Consider the following 23989-nt stretch of genomic DNA (forward strand, 5'->3'; position numbering starts at 1 on the left):
AAAGTCTACTTACTTTATGTGCAAGCCTATTTATACCACAATGTTTCTCTTTCATGTTTGTTGGTGCTGGCGATTTTCTGCCTGGGAATCTGATGTACAATTCATGTTTACTTCCAGCTTTTAAAACATATCAAACAATTGTGATATAAACAATGTTTACTATACTTTGTACACTCATCACTACAACACTGTAACACTCTAGAACTGACCCTGTAGAATGAAGATTATGGCAACTTTCTCTGTGAATGGTGTTATTCCTGTGTGTCGCTTGCAAACACAGACACACACACACACACACACACACACACACACACACACACACACACACACACACACACACACACACACACACACACACACACACACACACACACACACACACACACACACACACACACTTTAAAATTCTGTTTCTTCATATATGTATATGAGTCTACTTGATATAATTGAAAACCCACTTACCTGAAACACTACATATCGAAATGCAATTGCCGAAACCTTTATTCGATGAACGCTCAAATCACTGAACAGGAATTCTGGGAAACGAACCACTTGCTCAGCTCCATAAAAAACAAAAACCGAAGCAAATCAAATCCACCCACAGCCCCCCTAGCTAAATATACCAGCTCTAAGATCGCACTATAGTGGGGAACGGGGCAAAGTTCACCACGGTGGCCAAGTGGTTAGTTTCCCTGAGTTTTCCAATTTGGTGATGCGAGCATTCATGGAATACAGGTTTCTGAATGTTGTCTCGACATTTAGTGTTTCGGGTAAGTGGGTTTTCAATTATATCATGTAGATCCGTGTGTGTGCATGTATATGTATATATTTATAGACACACACACACATACATATAATGTTATTTCATACATGTGTGAACTATATTTACAAAGGTAATGTCAATCTGTATGTTTCAAATGCTCAACCAATCACTTTTAAATAAAATAATACTATGTTAACCTGTGTGCCCCCCCCCCCCGTACAAATTAAAAGACTTTTACTTTTATATTATCTGTAATTCTTGTATTGCCTATCACTTGGATCATGGCTAAGTCCACCTACTCAAATAACAAAGCTGAAATAAATAAGTAATGGGACCATCTCAACTTTACTTTCCCAATCAAGAAATGTAAATAAATAAATTAAATATAGTACACTGATTAAACTTTATTTTTGGGAAGCATACTCTGTTTACACATATAATTCATATGCAAAACATAAAACATTGCTCATCGTTTCATTCTGCAAATGTACTTGAGAATACCTTAAGTCCTTTGGGTATCTGCTTAGCTGTTCTTTTAGCCCTGATAGTTACTGAGGCTCTAACACAGTAATTTGCTATTAGATGCACCATATTTTACAAAAGCAATGCCCTGAAGGTGGAAACTGAAGCATTTTAAAATCCTTGAATTCCATGGCAACTAATTCACAGTTTTTAATACTGGAAAACAGAAAAAAGTGGAATGAAGAATATAGGTGGAACACTTAATAAATGACAGTAAAAAGAAGGTAGAAAATAGCACACTCAAGAGTAATGAAACAGGATTCAAAGTAATTCCTCAAACAGAAGTACAAGGAGCCGCAAAATTAAAAAAATATATAATAATAATTTAAAAGAAGACAAACCATAACAGCTTTATTGATAATATAAAAAAACATTTTTGCAGGGGGAAATGCAACACTCTACCACCACACACACACAAAAACTTCTTTAAATATACTAACTCTGAGATGAGAGTGCACAACCATTGTGTGTAAGGGGCAATCTCCTTACCTCTTACAGTTATTTAAGTTCATTGTTAACACTGACTGATCGTAATGGAAAATAGGAGCAAATTAAATCAAACTGCCTAAACTCATTCCACTATCTGTGTTACTCAAACTTATGTATCACACTGAAACAACACAGTGTTGAAGTTAACATCAAATGTATAGCTGAAAGGCACATGACTGGGTTGACATTAAGACAGCTGATATCACAAACACAGAGCAGTCCACACATATTTCCATTAAGACAAAAGTTCTGATACTAGAGGAGCTACAAAGTAACACATCTCTTATAAGACAAGCCACTATTCAATACATATATTTTGGTGCCTTTTCTCCAAAATGCCCATCAACAACTGGTTTCCTACATAATCTCATTGACTTCTGTCATCAGGAGAGGCTATCATCCAAGCACCTATTAGGTTTTCTGTGGTTCCACACATAGTTACCCAGCAACAAGTCTAAATGATTTGAAGGCCCACAATTCAGGCCTCATCTGGCATGTGGGCTGCTATAAATACTAAGTATCTGCTATGGGGCATGAACGTGTTGCTTTGTTAGTGCTTGCTACTGGCACTTCCACAGTAATTGCTAGAACACCAGATCACCACTGGTGTCAGACTTGTAATGCAGCAAACTCTTTCAATCAGCCTAATATGGTGAGCCAGTGTTGCCCACAAACCTTGGCTCCTCCAGCGCCTAGGTTGTTAGATGATTCCAAGTCACCTAGGTCACATTCAGGGTTTTATCCCTTTTGCCAAGCAGCTGGTATTCTGATTAATATATTTAATTATGATTTTAAGCATACAACTAGATAAAAGAACACAAGCTACAATTACCATTTTGGGTAAAATGGGAAAAATGTTTCTGTGTAGCAATCAGCTTGCTTTATTAAAGTGGATGCCTGAGTCAGTAAATGGCACAAATTTCAGATTTTAAAACATTTTCTGTTTTGATCACCATATGTTATATATGTAGATGTTACTGAAAGAAAAAAGTGATTTCATGTTGTACCATTATAAAAGAATAACTACAGTACCTTTAACAGTAGCACCTTACACCTAATACAGCAAAAATGTTTGATTATATTTTCCTTGATGCATTTACCTGTGCAGCTGGTTACCTACAAAAAAAAATGGTACACATCTGATTGTGGCATTGTCCATTATTTCTAATGATGACTATCAGCAACAAAAAAGGGTGTCAGTCATTTACAGTATATTTTAATAAAAGCGGCCTTCATCAGTCAGTACACAAATTTTCGTACACTTACACACACAAACACACATGTAACTCTGATCAATGAAGCACATACACGTTCTTTCTGAATACAGCCAACATTTAGACACAGGCATTCCCAACAGACACCTAAAACAAACATGTTGAATGTATAAAAGACTACAGTTTTTTATTACATAATGCTACACCATGTAACAAATTAGTCTTTATAGGCACAGCAAATGGGTTCAGAATTGTGACATTTGGTTACAACAGCACATAAGACGATCAGTACAACAAATATAAAACAGCATGCAGTAAAACCCTGTATATGTTTGCTCCAAAAGCAGAGGATGGGGAATCCATTAATACATCTGCAGCACTTTGTCTTTCATTAAAACAGTCCTAGCTTCAAGGATCCAGCCCTGCAAGCAGCTATGATGCCACTTTCCAGCAGTGTGATAGTATCCTGTTGAATCTACAAAAAAAAAAAAAAAAAAAAAAAAAAAAAAGACATAAGCAGGAAAGACCACCACAAATATTTATCACAAAATAGCATATTTACCTAAGGTTAGTTTGTCGCTTTTGAAAACTTTACAACCTCAATAAGATATATACAATTCTGACAAAAGCCCATGTGGATCAGTGTACTACCCCGATTAACAAATGCTTAAAAAAAGCAAAAACAAACAAAAAAAAAAACATGTACCTCAATGTGAGTCACTAGAGTGAACACGGAGATGTCCTTAATTTCCTTATAGCTTACTGTTGAAAGTACCTGTTTTTCTGAAGCAATGCCAGGTTTCTGTTGAATGCTAATTTAACATACTTTGTACTACTGCCCATAATGGACTAGCTAATGTACATAATTCTCAAGGTATATGAACGGCCAAGTAAAAATTGTTGGGCACTGCAGATGATTATCTTATTTTCCTACCACTCCCCCTCAGTGTAATTACAGAAACATGCCCACAGACTTTGAGGAAGGAAATAGAAGAAAAACAAACAGCAAGCATAATCAATATCCCAAAAATGTGTATGCAAATGAGGTGAGCAGAGGAAAGGCCTGACTGTAACTGCACCAAGGAAGTAATGAAAAATGACTAACAAAACAGAACCTGGCAAGTACAACACATAAAGGCACAATTCTATAAATGACATAAAGCAATGCTGTTGTTTCAGTACATGTGTAACATAATGGTAGAAGTTTGAATAGAAGGCTCATTATCATAGGATTGTCACAATATAAATGTCAATTAAAAGAAAAAGGTGACTGCTACTATCTAACTTTTTTTTAAGCAGGTGACTATCTCTAAGGGTGTGTAGCTGCAATTTTCTGTTATGGCTAATAATAGAAGTCTAGTTATAAAACAGGGTTCATCAGAATCTGTATTTTTTTTTGAAACTCAAAAGTAGGACGCAGAGACACCCATATATATATTATAGGGTATGGATTTGTAATACCATATAATCGTATAAATTTTGTAACCAGTACAAAGCTGAACTATTTACAGACTGACAGACCTACAACTTGGGACCACAGGGAAAGAGATGAGCTTATCTTCCAGAAATGATCCTTGTACTATAACTGTACTATGTTCATTATAAAGTTCTAGGCAGCAGAACTGTGATGGTCTATACCCTGCAAGACAGCCACAGCAAATCCTACTCTAGCCAAAGATTGGCCATTCATTATACAATGTTTGGAAAAGGTGCATCTTGGACATCCAGACAGCAATCTCAGAAGTACTTTGGGCAGATATATTTCTAAGGAAGGCTATAATGGTATCTGTTGACCTGGCAGAGTGGATCATAACCCCAGAAAATTTTTATATTTTTATAACAAAACATAAAATGGTGCATCTTGGATATCCAGACAGCAATCTCAGAAGCACTTTGGGCAGCTATATTTCTATAATGGTATCTGCTGACCTGGGAGAGTGGATCATAACCACAGAAAATTTGATTATATTTTCATAACAAAACATATTAGGAAGAAGGCCTTAATCAGCTAAACACTTAGAAATTATCTGTTTTTTGACTGTATGTCAGTTTCTCTTTCATAAATGACAATATATAATCATACTCATTATTGCTTTAGTCCTTTCACTGTACTGTACTTGTATTGTACTATACAAGTTGTCTATGCACATCCAAAATCTTTTTCATCTTGATTTCCTGTTTAGGAAAGAAATCAAGTAAATAAATAAATGGTATAGGAGAACTTAAGAGAGATCATCTTTAACAAAAAGTAGGTATTTTATTATCAAAGACGCACTGTCTTCATGGAAAACTGCTGACAGCTCTTAACACATAAAAGTGAGAAGTTCCTCTGGCTGAAGTGACTACCAAGAAAATAATTTTCCAGGAACAACACCAGAGATGTAATTCGGTGACCTGCTCAAGAGGAGGACAAGTCAAGTTTCTCAGTTATAAAGTAGAAGCCCCTTGCAGGAGCTATTGTGTGCCTTAGAGACCTGAGATGAAGGATCCCCTTCAAAAACTATTTTACAGCAAGCTGAAGCAATGTAGCTGAATATACAAGCATGCAGGCAATCTTGACAGATAAATGCACATTAATGGAAGAACAGGCCAAACCAGCTAATCACATAAGGTATTAAGGTACTCTAGAAGACATGACACTGAATTAGAAGCTTGAACTGCTTTACATTCTGCAATAGACACTATCTGAAGAATATTTGTTTGAAAAAGAATTAAATAATGAAACCCTTTTCATTTTTTCTCTTCTTTCACTACTTTCTCTTCAACCATACAAACTTTCAGCTGCTAATTCCTTTTTTTGACTGCACTAATGGTAAATACAATTGCACACACTTCTTACTCATAACTAAGGTATATTTCCAGTGGTACAATACCCCAGCAGAAATAACATGGTTGAGTGATATCAACTTAAAATCTTCCAGAGTGTCAGTTTGCCAGAATTCATGCTTGGATTCAGAGCCATGTCCTACTTTTCTAGCAAGTTTATTGTTACGAAAATTCAACACAGCACCAATGGAAGCAAATCCCCTCTCCAGAAAACAAAACTAAATTAATCTAAATAAGAAATATAGCCCCAAAAAACAGAACATAAAGATTAAGCTAACTTCCTCCAAACAAAAATCCCTCAGGAATAATGAAAAACAATTCTGGGACCTATTTAATCACATCACTATTTGTGCTCAACCAAACAGATCCCTTAAACCTCAACTCAATATCTACAGCCCCAGGACAACTAGCTACCCTAAATTTCCATAAATAATTTTCCATTTTCCATATTTCTCATCATCCCTTCTGTCAGTCTCCCTCTCAACCTCCCCCTTTTGACTCACACTTACTTCAAAACATTTAAAGCCAAAGATATTACAAAAACTTTTGAATAAATCCCCTTCAGTGCTTCTCTTAAACAGAATCCTATCCCATGGCTTCTCACTCTAGTAAAGATCAATATTAAAATACCACTATGCCTAGCCAACAGTGTTATACCTGGCATATGGAAACAGGCCATAGTCAAACCAATTCCCAAACAGTAAAAACCGGAATCCACAAAAGACTTCCAACCAATTTCAATCTTATTTACATTAGGAGAAACTTAGAGAAACCAGTGTTCACTGAGCTAATGGAATACATCAAAAAGTACAGCATCCTAATCTTAAATCAGCAGTTTTAGGTTAGTACACAGTAGCATGACTGCCCTACACATTTTTACAGATATTCTCTGTAGTAATGGGTAGAGGCCTTCTTAAGGGGCAGTCTTCACTGACCTGACTAAGGCCTTCAACCTAATGGACTCTCATAACAGCAGAAATCAGAACTGACTCACTTGTATGGGTCAGAAACTTCCTCAAACACAGACTTTCTAAAGTTTAAATAAGTAAATCATCCTCACACTTCTCGCCCTCACGAAGTGAGTTCCCCAAGGATCAGTCTTATCCTCACTGTTATTCTCCCTATTCATAAGTAACCTCCCATCCCACCTACCACAAACTCCACTACTCACATACGCAGATGTGGTCATTTCCAGAGACAATAAATTGCGTTACCATTAAGAATGCCCCAGAAAATGATCTAAACCTCCTTTCACAATGGTTTACCCAGTACAGACTAGTCCTCAATACCACAAAAACAAAAGCCATGATTTTTGTAACTAGGCAAAAACATGGTCATGTTCCAAAGTGGTGGGAAATATACTGTGACAACATGGAATTTACTGAAACTACAACATAAATCAAATACCTTGGAATTTGGATAGATCAAACACTTAACTTTCAAAACTTTTTAAAACAATAAAATTTAAAATCAACTCACTCTTATTCTGGACAAGGAAAATTTCACACTTTCTATCTCTCAAAGGTTGAATGGCTATAGGAAAGGGAATATTACTTGCTTAGCCTGAAAACAGTCTACCAATTTTAGCAAATGACTTCAAGAAAAAAATACTGTTCTCTACAAACTACAAAGGATGAGAGGAACTGAGGAAATGCTTACAGGAGATCCTGGCTCTAAGTGATTAAAAAGGCAATACGCGCCATTGCTTGACTGTGGGGGGAAGTGGAACAGTATAAAGGAAACTACTATTTTAAATGACAGGCAAACTGATCTACTTCTAAATGACCCAGTCTATCTGTAAGCATTAAAATTGTGGTTATGTCCAGCTTCAATTGTAAGAGATTGAAATTTCTTTGCTTAGTGGCTATACTAATGCACTTTCCTAACTTAGAATGTAAATGGCTCGAAAGGTTAGATTCATCTTAATTGTTTACTCCCAAATTTAATCTTTAAATGCTGAATTGCAGGTAGTATTACATGACTCTGACATCAAGGTGTATGAAGGATTGTTCCTAAAATTGCAAGAAAAGAAAATTATGCAGTGTAACGTGCTGACATTTGTCTAAGGTGATCTGAAGCTACTGTTAAAAAACAGAAAAACACCCATTCTAGAACATAAGTTTGAAGAGCAGGGTGAAAATAATAAAGGTGGGTATTGTTATTGTGAGTCACCATTAAAGAGCCTATTCTGTTACAATGAAGCCTGCTGTTGCTGGCATGTGGTTTTCCATCCAAGTCTGCTGTTTCGTTTGTAATGTTTTTCTACTTGTATTACTGGTTTCAGATTTACTTCTGAAAGAAAGGTCAGAATTTGACAGAAGAATTCCTGGACTACATAGACATCAAGGAATGGCACATTGGCTTGATATTGTCCAGTTTTTCCTCTTCTCTTCAATGCCTCAGCACCAAACACTTGCCTAAAAGTGCATACCAAATTACCTTCCAATGTCCTCAGGGAAAGGGTGGGTACTTTAAACATGCACATCTGCATAAGACAGCCCTAGATGCAATTGTTCTGTAGTCAACAGAATTACGTGAGCTGGTCACAGGAGTATTCACAAAACCCACGATGCACAGCCAAACACTGCAAAACTGTCAACTTGGTTACAAGACAACCTGCCAAAGAATATGCAAAGAGTACTTGTAGAAAGTGACTGTACCAATGCACAGCAAGTGCATACAGTCAAGTAAGTACATGTAGAAAACAACAAGCAATATGCAGGATTAGCCACAAACTACAGGTGTATACACGATGGTATGTAAGGGATATAACATTATAATGGGAAGAAAACACAAGGAATGTGCTTCTGATATTGTGACCATAGATAGCATCACATGTGGTACTGCTTCTGGATAGCAGACAGAGAGACAGACCCTTCATAATGTCACCCTCCCTCACCCATACCACACTTAGGGAACACTTCCTCTATACACTGGTGAAAATATGGGTGTGTTGGACGTTGTGTTGTTGTCTTAAGGCAGCTAAGTTTCATCATTGAGGTATTCTGTTACATTATATATAGTATGTAATATTATGTTAGATTTACGTTGTGTTATGTTCCTCAGTAGTGCTGGTGTGTGACCAGGCATATTGGCATTGCTTAGGGTTCCAACTGGCACGTTGGCTTTCATTCTTCATCTCCACCCTTGTGCTAATCAGTGACTGCTGTTTGCTGCCAACAAGACTCAGTGGGATTTACTTCAGTTTACACAACGAAGTTATCATATCTGAAACTGAAGCCAACATCTACATCATCACAGCCACATTTCATCACAAATCCTTGCCAATCTCCCTAAACGTGGTCATATATGAATTAGACAAGTTTCACCTTATCATCTTTTTTTTTGTTCTCCAATTTGAAACTCTCAGTTGCATTTTCAATAGGAAATCACTATCAGTACAGTTTTTATTTGTGGGATGACAGTAATCCAGAACCCCCTGCTGAGTCAATGAAGTGACAGGGAAAGCACAGGATTTCAAAACAGCTTCTCTCCTATGGAGCAGATGAATGAATCTGAAAAGCAGCTGAAGGAGGAGTGATTTCCCTGTCAATGTCAGGCTGGTGTTCCTTAGTCAAAGATGCCTACCCCTGACAATCACAAAAGGAGGAATCCATCATTTTGGGGGATTTTTGTTGTGTCAATATCAGAACAGCGAATACTATTCTGTCGAGCTATAAAGTTCGAAAGCCAAAAATGTCAAAGTCACGGATCAGCAAATTTTTTCCCAGGGAAAAAAAATCCGCTGATCCAAAAAAAAAACTACAAACAAAATAAAGTGGGGGGGCTTCACCCCCCCCCCCCCAACTTAAATATACCAACTCCGAGATCGCACCACAGTGGAGAAAACAGCAAAGTCCCGAGAACGGCCCAGCAATTTTTTTCCCTGGGGAAACGCTGTTCCGTGACTTTGACATTCTCGGCTTTCAAACTTTACAGTTTGACAGAAGAGTGTTTGATATTTTCAATGTTCGCTCTTCTGATAGGGAACCGTTTTTTTTTTTTCTTAAATGTATGTCAGGAATATCCTACACTTCAATTTTCTTTAAGAAACTTATTCTTAGCAGTATGTTTGTTAGAAAAACACTTGCTAGGCAAAAATAAGGAAAACAAAGGCAGGCTACATGTTTCTTCTGCTGCAGAAAAGGCCTGCATTTACTATCCTCAACACTTTTTTTTTAGCAGAAAGGTGACAATCATCAATTTAATTTCCACTCCTCAATAAAAAAAAGACAGAATAAAGAAATCTATATGGGATAATCATATGTCCAAATTAGCACTTGTTGTAAAAACTGCTTGAACCACCTGTTATTGTCAGGGTAGCAATTAGTCCAACTTGGACCACTGCACAGGTTGATCCAAGACAAATAGCCAACGTCTTCCAAGGATGATCCTTAATACCTTTACCCTAGTTTATAAAGTCCTTTGGGTTAAGGATTTGTTTACATTTTTTTGTGATCTTAACTGATCTAAGTTATCCCTGCTATGTCACAGTGTATCAGTGAGGGTGATCAGCTAGATAACAGCATACAGTCCAACAATAAAGATGAAAAATCTCAATCACTCAAATAAAAAAAGGATTTGAAAGATCCAAGACACAGAAAAACAGCTGAGAAATAATTAAAGAAATCTACCACAGAAAACAACACACAAGGAATTCCTCTGGAGACCTCAGTTCTGATTTTAATACTTTTTTATTTGTGGTTCTGCATACAGGATGGATTAAGCACTGAGCAATTGCTTGGAAAACTTTAATAGTACTTGTTGGATATATCCATTTACAATAAAATTACAATACCTATCAAACCAAAAAGAAAGAACTATACTCAAATACATGTTTGTCACAGAAAAGAATGTAAAAGTTGGGGATTATCAATGAGAAATACCAGTTATCGCAAAAACTGAAGAGGAGTGGCTGATTAGTTCACTCCCAAAAAACCAAAGTAGGGTGTGTATTTGATGTGCTGTTACATCTGGGGAACTCCTGCTGAGCATGGTAGGAAACTGAAGTCATACATACTTTCGGACTTCTTGACTGCTGAAAAATATCAGAGACTGTTGTTCACCTCCAGAAGCAATGATGCACATGATGAACATATATACTCTTTCAGGCCCTTGTGCACCTGCCTCAACTACCCCTAACTTAAGCTGGACCACTGCATCTGGCAATATATTTCAGTGCTTTGCTACTGTTCTACAACAGTATTTTACTAAGACAGCTCATACTTTTCGCCTGAAAAAAATTGCCTTTGGAATGTGAAAACTAACAGCATGAGATGATTGTGTATATAGGTGCTAGAAGTAAGCACACTACAACATATGCATCTTTGCAAGTGCCAGTACAATGATATATATATATATATATATATATATATACTTCAGAATTTTGTGAATTCAGTCCAATATTTATGCTGTCTCTACTGGGATTAGTGGGTTTCTGTTTATGTAATCGTTGCTGCTACTTTCCATTGAACCAAGTTCATCACACATGTTCTATCAGACAGGAATGATCAAAATAATGTATTAACTTATCACGAGACTGATTAATCTCAGAATATACTATAATACTTTGAGGGGGGGGTTCTTCCCACTTCACTCATTTTTCTTGGCTTAATACCACTCAATGGAATGGGTATAGTGAACAAAATTTCAGTGAAACCTATAGCAATTGCTCCAGTTTTTCATTTTCTTAATTTAATCATATTTGGATTTACAATAGGCAAAGTCTCAGACTCCCAAGATGGCTGCACACTGACAGCTTAGTTCTAATTTTCCCAGTGTGAAAACAGAAACTCAGCCGAGAACGCCAGTAGACTTGTGTTTATGGGTACATTTCAGTAACTGACTAGTAAGTGTACTGCCTGGATGCCAGGAAAAAAGAAATAGAGAGGACCTGGAAAAAATCAGCTACAAAAAGTGAGGAAGTAACATTGACTGGGGTAAGTTCTGCAGCTGTTCAGCAAAAAGCAATGCAATCTCCAGACATGAATTCCAGTAACCTACAGGAAGATATAAGACAAGTGCACGCAGACCTGGTTAAAATAAACAAAACACTGATGGAGTATATCAACACAAATAACAAAAATTTGGAAAAAATGGAAGAAGCTTTAAACAGATATTTATACGAGGTGATAAAGATGAAAAACTCAGAGGTCGAAATGAAGAAAAAGCTGGCTGAATATGAGACTGCTCAAGAAGAGATTTTTCAAAAAATAAATGAATTGGAGGACACAGCACATAGGGAAAATGTGAGATTTTTCAGCTATACCAGAGAAGCTTGAAGGAAAAGACTGCATTAATTTTATGAAAGAACAAATAAGCAACTGGATTGGTATTCCTCAGCAGGAGTTGTTAGTTGAAAGAGCACATTGTGTGTATGCTACAAACCTGGCTATGAAAAAGCCACGTAGACCTTTACTAGTACAAGATGAAATCCTACCAGCAGAAGGAGTTGATTCTGATGAAACTGTGGCAGAAGGGTGAAGTACTAAAAGTGAGAGACAGTAGAGTGTTTGAGGAGAATGATTACTCATTGTACACCAGGCAGAAAAGGAAATGAGTTATTCCACTATTCAGGGAATGCCAAGATGCAGGTGCGAGATTCAAACTGTTGTAGCCAGCTGTCTTCAAGGTATTCTTCCTTGGAGGGACAAAATCATTTTTGATGACGTACATGCTACAAAAGTTTGTACAACAAAAAGTAAGCTGTGAAACAAAAAGATTCTGCTTCTTCTTCTTCTGGTAATAAAGACCACAGGGAGATTGTACCTGTGAAACCTTATCCAATGTTTCAATAGAAAATGTTGGAGAGAAGGAAGGGAGCACAAGCGTTTATTTGTTTATTTACATTTGTTGACCAGGAGAGTCCGACTGGACACAGGTCCGTTTTCAGCGGAGGCCCGGGGAGAAAAGATCCACATTAAGTATTATTTGCATTATATAGTTAAAAAACATAGCATTTAAATATAAACATTAGTCCAGCTAATGACGCAAGACAAGAATAAAAAATAGATGTAAAACAGCTGTAGAACATAGTACAATTTAAAAATATGATGACATATACTAAACATGGTTACAAATGTAGTTGAGATTCATTAGTGAACAATTGATACAATCTGTTTTTGAGGTACATAACAGCCATTAGCAGTTGTTGCTACAAGAAGTTAGTATTATGTGGTAGGTAGCTGGGAACATGAGTAGCCAAGCTTGCTAAGAGTAGGTTGTTGATAGGGGGCCGGGAGAGGTAGTTGGTGGGTGGAGTGGATGGTATTAGAGGGGGGGTTGCAAGGGCATATCTGGCAAGTTTTTAAGTGTGATTTTAGTAAGGATTTGAAGTGGGCGCAAGAAGTTACAGAGGTAAATGAGGATGGGAGGGAGTTCCAGAGTTTGGCTATAGTGCAGGAGAATAATGCTTCTCCAGCAGAGTTAATGGCTCTTGTGAACTGTAGGAGGTTTTTGTGGCTGGATCTTAGTGGTCTCGTGGTTATGTAGGGTTGGAGTAGATTCTGGAGGGACGGGACTTTTAGTGGCTGGTTTATTAGTTTGTGGGTGAGTGCGAATTGGTACCACTGAAGGAGGTGGGGGAGCTGTAGCCAGCCCAGTTCTGCTAGTGACAGACAGTGGTGAGTACGGCAGGAAGCCCCTGGGGCGAATTTGGCAATTTTGTTGTAGCAGGTTTCAAGCTTATTTAGATGGCATTGTCTAAGGTTAGTAAATATTGGAAAGGCGTAGAGTAGGGTAGAGATAAGATGAGAATTTGCTACCGAAATTTTAGCTGGTTTGGTAAGTAGTTGCTGATTTCTATATAATGCTCCTAGTTTTTTGTGCACTTTTTTAATGGTCATGGAAATGTGAATGTCAAAGTTCAGTTTATTGTCTATTTCTACGCCTAGTAATTTTGCGTGTTCTGTAGGATGGATTGTGGTGTTGTCTTTTGCTGTGATGTTAAAGTGATATCTCAGGTTTAATCCCTTTTTTTCATTTCAGACTTGGTCTTTTTTTTTTTTTTGGAGCCATGGGGATGGTTGGGCTATCAAGAGTACATTACAAATGACACAGAAACAGGATATGGGAGATGGAGATGAACAGGAATAAAACCAGTAACTTAATGTGAGTTTACAATGCAATAATTATATTTGTGAAATGTGACGGAAGAAAATCTGGAAATATTGGACTTTTTCAGAATTTGTTGGACTTGTGGGGGATTCTAAAGCATATGCCCTAGTTCATGTCATTAATGTTCAGAAAAGTGCTTTGGGAAGAGAAAGAGTAATGAGAAAATTAACTGAAAGTAAAGATTTTTTTTCTTAAATAGTACTATTTTTGTGGTGTGTGGTTTTCTTTACATGCTATAAAGTAAAGTTTTCTCAGTTATTTTTAAGTGTAATAGAGACTGTAAGAAGGTGCTGCTGCTGTTTTTTTTTTCCTTTCTCCCTTCTCTCTCTCTCTCTCTCTCTCTTCTTGGTCAGTTTTAAGAAATGTAGGCACTGCAATGTAAAAGAAAAAGCCTGGTTAAAAAAGCATGACAGAGAAAAATTGTGTTCTCATTCTTGCATAAGGGAATGAATTGTTAAGGACCTTAGATTGAGTTGGTAAAAAATTTTTAGACAGAGCAAGTAAATGAAAAAGAATATTGAATATTATAAGGCTTTTTTCTAGCAAATACATGTTTGCTTGGTAGCAATTCTGCAGCTAGTCTTCATGTTTCCATGGAAATAATCTGATAAAGAGAAATTGGCTGTCTGGTTCTCATGTCTCCATGGGGAAAATCTGATAAACAGAAACTGGCTACAGTCTGGTGTTGAGTGATTGGCTGAGGGGAAAAAATGAAAAGAGAAATTGGCTGGGAAATAATGTTCTTTGAAAGCATTCTGGGGTTTTCCCAGCTGGGAGAGCTACAAAGCTAAGACAAAACCAGTTAGTACTTAGTAGAAGCATAGGCTGCACCATGACTTTTAGCATGAATAACCTTTCTTTTAGGTTAACTCAAGTCTGAAAGTGTGGTTGTCAGTTTGGGATTTCTGTTCCTATTAGGAGGGTAAAAATTCAATATCTGAAGATGTACACAGTTTTGTCTGTTAGTATTAAGTTAATATGTTTTAGGGGGTATTGGGAATGTGTGTGTTTTTTTTGTTTAAGGGCTTTCAATAAAACAAAAAGTTCTGTAAGATGTGACATAGGCTCAAATGGATATGACAATAAACAACTGTATAAAGGTTCAACCTGCCAGTGAATGTACGTAACACAAACGCTGGAACTACACATTTAACAAAAAAAGGTGTTATACATAAAAGGTGAGAATAAATTTTTAATGCAATAATGCTTTCTGTAATATCTATAAATGTCAACAGTCTCTCAGAAAAAAATCAAAAAAGAAAGAGTCGCGGACTATATCAAAATGTAGAATGCAAATAGTTATGTTACAGGAGACACACTTAGAACTGAACATGTCACTTTGATAAAGAAAGGTTTTCTGGATGGCTATTCAGTGGACTATGTGGGGCAAAGGAAAGGAGGAGTACTTATATTAATTGGAAGAGGGGCTCCAATAATGATAGAAGAGGGTAAAAAAGATAATAATGGTAGTTTTATAGTGCTAATGCGCTACTGGCAAAGAGAGGAGGATTACACTGGCATGTATTTATATTCCACCTAAAATGGAGCTTAAGATAATTCTGGGAGAAGTAATCAGTTTTCAGCAAGGAATATTACTTATAGGTGGGGATCAGAATGTGATTTTCAGCAGTGAGAATGTGTCTGGGCGCCCAGAAGGGAAAGTATAACAAAGGAGGGTAGATTTTTGAAGTAATTTATGAAAATATTTGCATGGAAGATGTGAATTCAGTAATAGAAGTTTGGAGTGAATTTACATATTATTCCCCAAGATATAAAAACTAGCCTAGGCTAGAGAGAATTTACATTTCAGAAGAATAAAAAGTGGTGCGAGAGTGGCAAACGACACTAATAAACCAAAAACCACTCTGAAGCCAATATCCTACGAACACAATACAAATTTATTAAAATACACAAAGTCATGAACCACAATTCAACACAGTACTCCAAAGGTCAAGCGCTTTCATCAATACACTTCATCAGAACAATTAAAGCTTGTAAAAACAACCCTTTTATACTAACAAGCTGACTCTCATTAGACAAAACAGCCCTTTAATCTAACTAAAACTGAAAAACAACTGTTGGATGGTATTAGAAGTGATGTTAACCCAAGATTCATGAAACCTGATAAAGGTGGGGGTATGGTGATAGCTAATAGTGAAGACTACAACAACAGGATTTTCTGTATGTTGCAGGATGAAACCAAATACGAGTGTGTCTCCAGGAATTAAATAAATATTTTACACAGGAAGATTAAATTGCTTCTGGAGGACTCTTTGTACCAAGGGGCTATCAACGAGGAGATTTTTAACTTCCTTAATGTTGATTTTCCCACTATTCCTATAGATTTTGGGATTCCCAAGACACACAAGGATGTTTTGGAACCCCCATATAGGTTAATTATTTCTGGTCAGAACAGTATAACATACCCATTGGGGGTGTTTATTGACCGTACAGTTAGGAATGCTTTGATCCCTATTGACCACATTCTGGTTGATTCTTGGGACTTTCTGCAAAGGATTAAAAGAAATTATTATAATAAGGATGTTTGTTTTTCCACAACTGAAGGGACTTGAGTTATTTTACGAAGTTTTGGTAGAGAAAACTAATTTGAGTAACACCTTGATTAATTTTATCACTGAACTTATGGAGGTGATTCTTAAAAATAATTTCTTTAGTTTCGGTGGGGAATTTTTTCGACAAGTCAAAGGGGTGGCAATGGGCAACAGTTGTGCACCCTTATTTGCCAACCTTGTTATGTACAAGTGGGAAACTACCCTTGTCTTTAGATCTCCCTACAAGGAACAATGGTTGTTATACATTAGGTTCCTAGATGACCTTTTCATTTTATGGAAAGGGGGTGAAAATCATGAAAATTTTTTTGATTTTTTGAATGGATTATGTGATTACTTTAAATTCACTGGTAACAGCGGGAATTCCCACATTAATTATTTGGATGTTAAAATAATGAAGGATGTGGGATCCAACTGTTTTGAATCAAGTGTGTACAGAAAACCAACTTTTTCCAATGATTACTTAGAGTACACAAGTAGCCACCCAACCTTTGTGAAAAGGAATATTGTGAAGGGACAAATGGTTTGGGTCGCTAGAATGTGTTCAAACTTGGATTTGGTTAAATCTGAAATGGAGTTATTGACCAGTATGTTTAGGGCTAGGGGTTACCCACTGGATTTTGTTAACAACATCAGGGACCAGGTGATAAGTGAATGGGGTTTTAGATTCAAGCCATTACTTGGTTATATGGAGGTTAATACAACTCAAGTCCATTGTCAAGACAGGGACTTTACACAGACTATGGTGTTAACATATGGGGAAACCTCATCCAGAATTAAAAGCATTATTAAAAATAACTGGACCATGTTCAAAGGGAACCCTGAACTTTTGACAGTTATAGGGGATGAACCCTTTTTTACATACAGGGTCAATAGAAACTTGAAAAGCTTATTGGAAAACCAGTTCCCCAATAAAAAAGGTAATATAAAGGGGACTTATCAAGTGTGGGGCCTGTGAATGCTGTAAATTTATAATAGACACCCCATCAATTGAACTGGGGTCCTACAATATTGTTGTTAACTTTAGTGCAGGTTCTTGCACCACCACGGGTTTGGTGTATCTTGCTGTTTGCCAAGTGTGTGGGTTTTTTTTATGTAGGGAAAACAGAAAGAAAACTAAATAAGAGAATCTATGAACACATTTACAGTATTACAAGGAAAGATGAAAATAACGCCCTTTACAAACATGTTTCCATGAACCAGGACCATTCCTTCCGGTTTGGTATTCTTGAGGTTGTTGTTAAGGATATTAGGGGAGGTGATTGGGCAAACCAACTGCTCAGAGCTGAAGTGAGATGGCAACTTAGGTTAAATGCCACCGTAGCTCCGGGGATTAATGAAAACATTAGTATTAAGCCCGAACTAACGTATCGGGCATCGAAACTTTATAAAAACCCTATTTTTAACCTTCTAGGTGATATTTACTCTATTCTTAAACAATACATACACATATATTTCAAACAACACATATACATATAATTGTCCATGCCTTGTTTACATTTTAACATGTTTAAATAATACTTTTAACTGTTAATTTATTATTTAGTTTTATATATAGGGTTGGGATTTTTTAGGTTGTTTTGAAAAATAACTGTCACTTTAATTTCAAGGGCTGTTTTGTCTAATGAGAGTCAGCTTGTTAGTATAAAAGGGTTGTTTTTACAAGCTTTAATTGTTATGATGAAGTCTATTGATGAAAGCGCTTGACCTTTGGAGTACTGTGTGGAATTGTGGTTCGTGACTTTGTGTATTTTAATAAATTTGTATTGTGGTCATAGGATATTGGCTTCAGAGTGGTTTTTGTTTTTAGAATTTAGATTTCACAGGAACATGTGCATTTAAATGAAGGTTTTGATATGCACCCAATAGCTATTTCAGATCATGCGCCAATAACAGCTAAAATAAAAAGACAGGGTAATGAAATAAAATAAAACACTGGCACTTTCCCACCTATCTGTTGAAAAGAGAGGAATTTAAGGAATAGCTAGGGGAGATTATTCTACCAAAATTTATTTTTTGTTTTAAATACCTTTATTAAATTACCACTTAAGACATAGGCAAGCATACAACAGAAAACAAACCATTTTAGCATTTTCCATTTTAATACAATATACATCACATACATTATTTTGCTAATATCATCAGTCCAATATTAGAAAAAAAATTGCTGAATTCCTGCCTTCCCTTAAACCACAATCCTCCTTGTACTCCTGAACATTATTATGCATGTATTGTTCCCATAATATCCATTTACTTCTATGCAATTTGTCCCTTCCCTTTTCTAAGGATCTCTTTTCCAGTTCTTTTGTCTCTTTTATAAAATTCAACACCTCAAATACAGCTGGTATAGACTTCAGTTTCCATTTCTGAGTAGTTGCTTTTTTTTGGCAGCCAAAAGAATTAAACTTAATAAGGCCTTACTATGCTTAGGAAATTCAGATCCTGTGCCCCACCTGAAAAAAATCATGTCCTTAGTTACAGCCATTTGCTCACCCAATATTTCTGATACAGTACTCTGTAGGGAATTTTTAAAATCTGCCAACTCATTACACTCCCAAAACATATGTTCCCAATGACCTCTTTCTTCTCCATCACACCTCCAACATTTGCTATCTACCTTTGGAAACATCCTCTGCTTGCGGTATAAAAATACCTATGCAAACACTTCCAAGGAAAGATCCTAAAACTTCTGAACTTGGATGCATACTTGAGAGTCATACATATGTCTTACCATTCTTTCTGTAAACGTTTTCCAGTCTGTCTTCCCAATCTTTTGTAACCTTCTCTGACAGATTCTTATAATTATCGTGCAATATTTTATATGCCCTATTAATTATCCCTTTTTAAACAACTGTTTCTGTTCAAATAAACACTCTACCAGAGCAGGTCTTTCACTTAAAATTCCACCATTTCTTTCTCTTTGCCTATATTCTGATATCAAGCACTGGTAGACAAGGCAGTCTCTAGCCTGCAATCCAAATGTCTGCTTTACCTCATCCCACCATACTTCTCAACCTCTTAGATCAAGAAATCTGGACAAAGCCATATACAAAACTGGGATAAAGGCCCAAGATAGGGACAATTATAATTCTTATAAACTTAGAAAGCTGACAGACTTACAGCATGAATTTTCTGAAGGGTATGAAGTCTGACACTCATTATTTTCTAACTTCAATCTTTAATGATTTGCCACTAATTTGCCAGAAAACCACAATTTTATGAAAAATGGACCAAAAATATGAGGCAAAAATCCGGACATCTTGCGAAAATCTGTACATTTGAGTTTGCATCCCACTCTATTACATTCCCCACTTGAGTTATTTGCTCCCAATATCTCCTCTCCTTTGCCAGGTTTCTCCAATAAATTCCGCCCCTTTTGCCTATTTTCTGTACCCCTACTTGCAGTCATCCCTATTGGCAAAATCCTCTTTCTCCATTCTCGTACTGACTTATTTCTTAGAAAACTTTCTGCTACTTTACAAATATAATATTCTGTATGTTTTTTATTTTTCTCTTTATGGATCTGTATACAAAATACCACTCACTCTTTATTTTGTGAACTTTTCCCCTTGCTTCATCATCATCCCTTTCTAATTTGAGTTATAACCTTCTGCTGGTGTTATTTAAATGAACCTTAATTGTGTAGCTCTAAAATATCCCTTCAGATCAGGTAAGCCTAAACCACATTGTTCTATTGGAAGGATCAACTTGTCTAAATCAACCCTTGTCCTCTTTCCCTCCCAGATAAACTCCTTCAATTCTTAACTAATTATTTCCACAACTTCTCCGGTTGATAAAAGTATGCCTGACCTGTATACATGACTAAAGGACTAAAAGACTAAAAACATTTTCACTGCTTGCATCTTACTATCCATATCCATAAGTAAGAGTTTTCAGGTTTTTCAATTTTTTGTATTATGTTTTGTTTAGTTTCTTCCCACATATCCTTAACTGCAATAACAGAAGTCTTTTTATTCCATACTCCTAAATATTTCATCTTATCATGCTCCCACTTACACTGATTACTGTATGTTATTTTCTTATCTCTCTTCCCCTCCCAGATATGAAAAAGCAGCTTGGATGCTTTCAGAACACTAACTTTTAGGCTTAAGAAAAAAATACACTGCTATCTTTAATTAAACTAAAATGTACACTGTTCTATTTAAAATATTAAGGCTGCTAAGGACATTGTTTCTTCTTATTCACGTCCCATAATTTCAAACATATTTTTTTTACTGAACTGCTTGCCACTGTACCTTTACATTTTGCACTTCCCTCAGCAAAGAATACTCAGAATTCTGAAGATTAACTTCTAGCACCAGCAGGGAGCTTGTCTTCATGGAAATGTACTCAGCAATGAGCCTTTGCAAATTCCACTCAGGAAAGAATGCACAGCTGCCCTCAACTGCAGACATCTCAATTCCACTGAACACGTACCAGGGGAAAACAAGCAAACTAATATCTTTACAGTTGTAAGAAGTTCAACGTTTTCATGGCTTTATCATTTTGTCTTATTTTTAAAGCCTATATGTTTACAAAATATGTTTACAGTTTAAACAAAAGGTAGTAATCTAGATATTCACCCTTGTAAAATAAAGAGAAAATATCCCAATTCTACATATAATCAATACACTTTTACACCCTACTTCCATCCCAGCAGCCCAAGATCACAGCATATGAACATTAAATTAGCTTTTGTCCAGCCTACATTTCTTGTTATACTGTAAAAACTTATATTTCATACAGCTAAAAAAGTACTTGTTTATTTTAATATCTTTAACACATTCAAAAGTCAATGAAAAGAATGTCCCCACGTTTAAAATACCACTGACCATACACTACACGAATTGTTTTTGCTGGAAATAACATGCAGTTTATATCATGATACATTTTATACAAATACTAATAAGAACAAAAATTGTTTTACTTCAGTCAGTTTCCCCTTTTAGTGTCCTTCTAATATTAATGATATAAAGTGAGGTAGATGCTTTACAGTCCACCCACAAGTTTAACAAAGTCAACCTATGTCCAGTGTTTTTCAGCCACTTTTTCTTGCAAAAAGTACAGTTTTGTACCTACCATAAATGTAGATGTTCGAGGATTCCATTGCTGCAGTCCTGACTATTGGGTATAGTCCGCGTCCAGTCGGCCCGAATACCAGAGTATAAGGCTGACGTCGGTCAGGGCGCATTAGACTGACGTCAGTACGTCAGGGTACTAATGCGCATGACCGACGTCATATCCTCAGTCTTTTCTTGCCCCAGATGTCAGAAGATCCTAAAAAGACAAGTCCCAAAAAACCTGCACCAAAAACATGTACAATATACACAACAATATATACAAAAATATAAGCATGTAAACTCACCTACACAACCACCCCTAAATACAGAGGGGAAGGAGGGAGGGTAAATTGGACTGCAGCAATGGAATCCTCGAACATCTACATTTATGGTAGGTACAAAACTGTACTATGTTCTTCGTCTTCCATTGCTGCAGTCCTGACTATTGGGTAGAATCCCAAAGCAGAGGTAAGGGAGGCTGGCACATCATAAAGAAGTAGGAGCTGACAACATGCCTTGCAAAACAGCTGTGGCAAAACCAGCCCTAGACTTAGAGTAGATAGGAAGGTGATAATGCTTAGAGAAAGTATGCACTGAACTCCAAGTAGCTGCTTCCAAAATATCCTTAGTTGCCACCCCTTAGAAATGCTGTTGAAGTGGCAGTAGCCCTAGTGGAATGAGGCCTAATCCCAGCTGGAATCTCCTTGCCATGATGGGAATAACAAAATGCAATGCAAAAGCCAATCCACCTAGAAATAGTTTGTTTTGACACAGGCTTGCCCTGTGAACTCAAGGCAAAAGAAACAAACAATTGCTGAGACTGCCTAAAATCCTTAGTCCTGCTTAAATAATAACGCAATTGCCTGTGTACATCTAAAGTGTGCAAAATCTTTTCCCCTTTATTTTGAGGGTCTGCAAAAACGTAGGCAAATGAATAGTTTGGTTTAAAGCCACACTAGAAACCACCTTAGGCATAAAAGAAGGATTAGTACGTAATGATACCCTATCCTTATGGAAAATCAAAAAGGGCTCTACTGCCATAAGGGCCTGCAACTCAGACACCCTTCTTGCAGAAGTAATAGCCAACAGAAAAGCAGTCTTCCATGACAAGTATTTCAATTCAGCAGTAGCTGCAGGCTCAAAAGGTTGTAGAGTAAGTTTTTCCAACACAAAATTGAGATCCCAAGCAGGAGTAGGAGCTCTACGTGGGGGTCTTATATTCTTTGCCCCTCTAAGAAACTGCTTGAACAAAGGATGCGAAAACAAAGGTGGGTCACAATCATAGTGAGCTGAAATTGCTGCAGCATGAATCTTAATGGAAGAGAAGGACAAACCTTTGTCCAATAATTCAGTAAGATATTGAAGAGCCACACTCAAATTAGGCTCAGAAATCTCCAAATTCTTTGCTGTACTCCAAAATAAAAATCTCTTCCATTTTTCTGCGTACACTCTCCTTGTACTAGGTCTTCTAGCTTCCATAATCACATTTAAAACTTGTTGAGGAAGTTGAGACCTGCTGTGTTTCAACACAGAATATGCCAGGCTGTTAGATGAAGAGAGTGAAGCTTGACATTGAGCAGATGACCGTCCTTCTGAGATAACAGATGAGGAATCAGAGGTAAAGGCCATGGAGGCTTCTTTACCAGACTCCGTAGTAGTGGGTACCAGTGTTGCCGAGGCCAATCTGGAGCTATCAAAATCATCCTTGGCCTGTCTTGTCTGACCTTTAATAGTACCTTTGGAAGAAGAGGCAGAGGTGGAAAGGCATACACATGAAGGTTTTTCCAACTGAAAGACAGAGCATCCACTTTCCAAGCTGTGTGATGAAACCCCTTTGTGCAATACTTTGGCAGCTGGTGGTTTAGTGGAGAAGCGAACAGATCTATGTCTGGAGTTCCCCATGACACTGTCAGTTTCTGAAATACATGAAGATCCAGTTTCCACTCGTGGGGATCCATGATTTGTCTGCTTAACACATCTGCTAAGGAGTTCTGTGCTCCTGGCAGAAACCTTGCCTGAAGAGTTAGTTGCAGGCTTAGCGCAGTCTCCCATAAAATCATTGCTTGCCTGCATAGAGGATAAGAATGTGTTCCCCCTTGCTTGTTGATGTACCACATGACAGTTGTGTTGTCTGTTAGAATCAACACCTGCCCTGGAAGAAGTAACTCCTTGAAAGCCATTAATGCAAACTGGACTGCTAACATCTCTTTCATGTTGATATGTAGATGCTGTAGTCTGGCAGGCCACTTGTCTTGTATCCACTTTCCATTTAGATGAGCACACCAAGCAATGTCCGAGGCATCTGTCGTTAAGATCTGACTTGCCTCTGGCCGGGTCACAGAGAGTCCCTTGTTTAGGTGACATTCCTGAGCCCACCACAAGAATTCTTTTGAAGGCAAGGTATTATTTGAATGACAGTGTCCAAATCCT

General features: G+C 37.0%; 1 protein-coding gene across 4 annotated transcripts in view; it reads right to left on the reverse strand.

Annotated features, from left to right (window-relative positions):
• Positions 1–1606: 1606 nt before the first annotated feature.
• The window catches only part of CMSS1 (cms1 ribosomal small subunit homolog), a 1462848-nt gene continuing 1440465 nt past the window's right edge, over positions 1607–23989 (reverse strand). For all 4 annotated transcript variants that reach the window (XM_044071376.1, XM_044071373.1, XM_044071375.1 and 1 more), the window contains exon 10: positions 1607–3463. In XM_044071376.1, the coding sequence (XP_043927311.1) occupies positions 3380–3463 (84 nt within the window). In that variant the 3' untranslated portion in view covers positions 1607–3379. The remainder of the gene's footprint in view (positions 3464–23989) is intronic.

Source organism: Protopterus annectens, chromosome 5.part0 (assembly GCF_019279795.1).
Source record: "Protopterus annectens isolate FY-2018-M chromosome 5.part0, PAN1.0, whole genome shotgun sequence".
In the NCBI taxonomy this organism is placed as follows: domain Eukaryota; kingdom Metazoa; phylum Chordata; order Ceratodontiformes; family Protopteridae; genus Protopterus; species Protopterus annectens.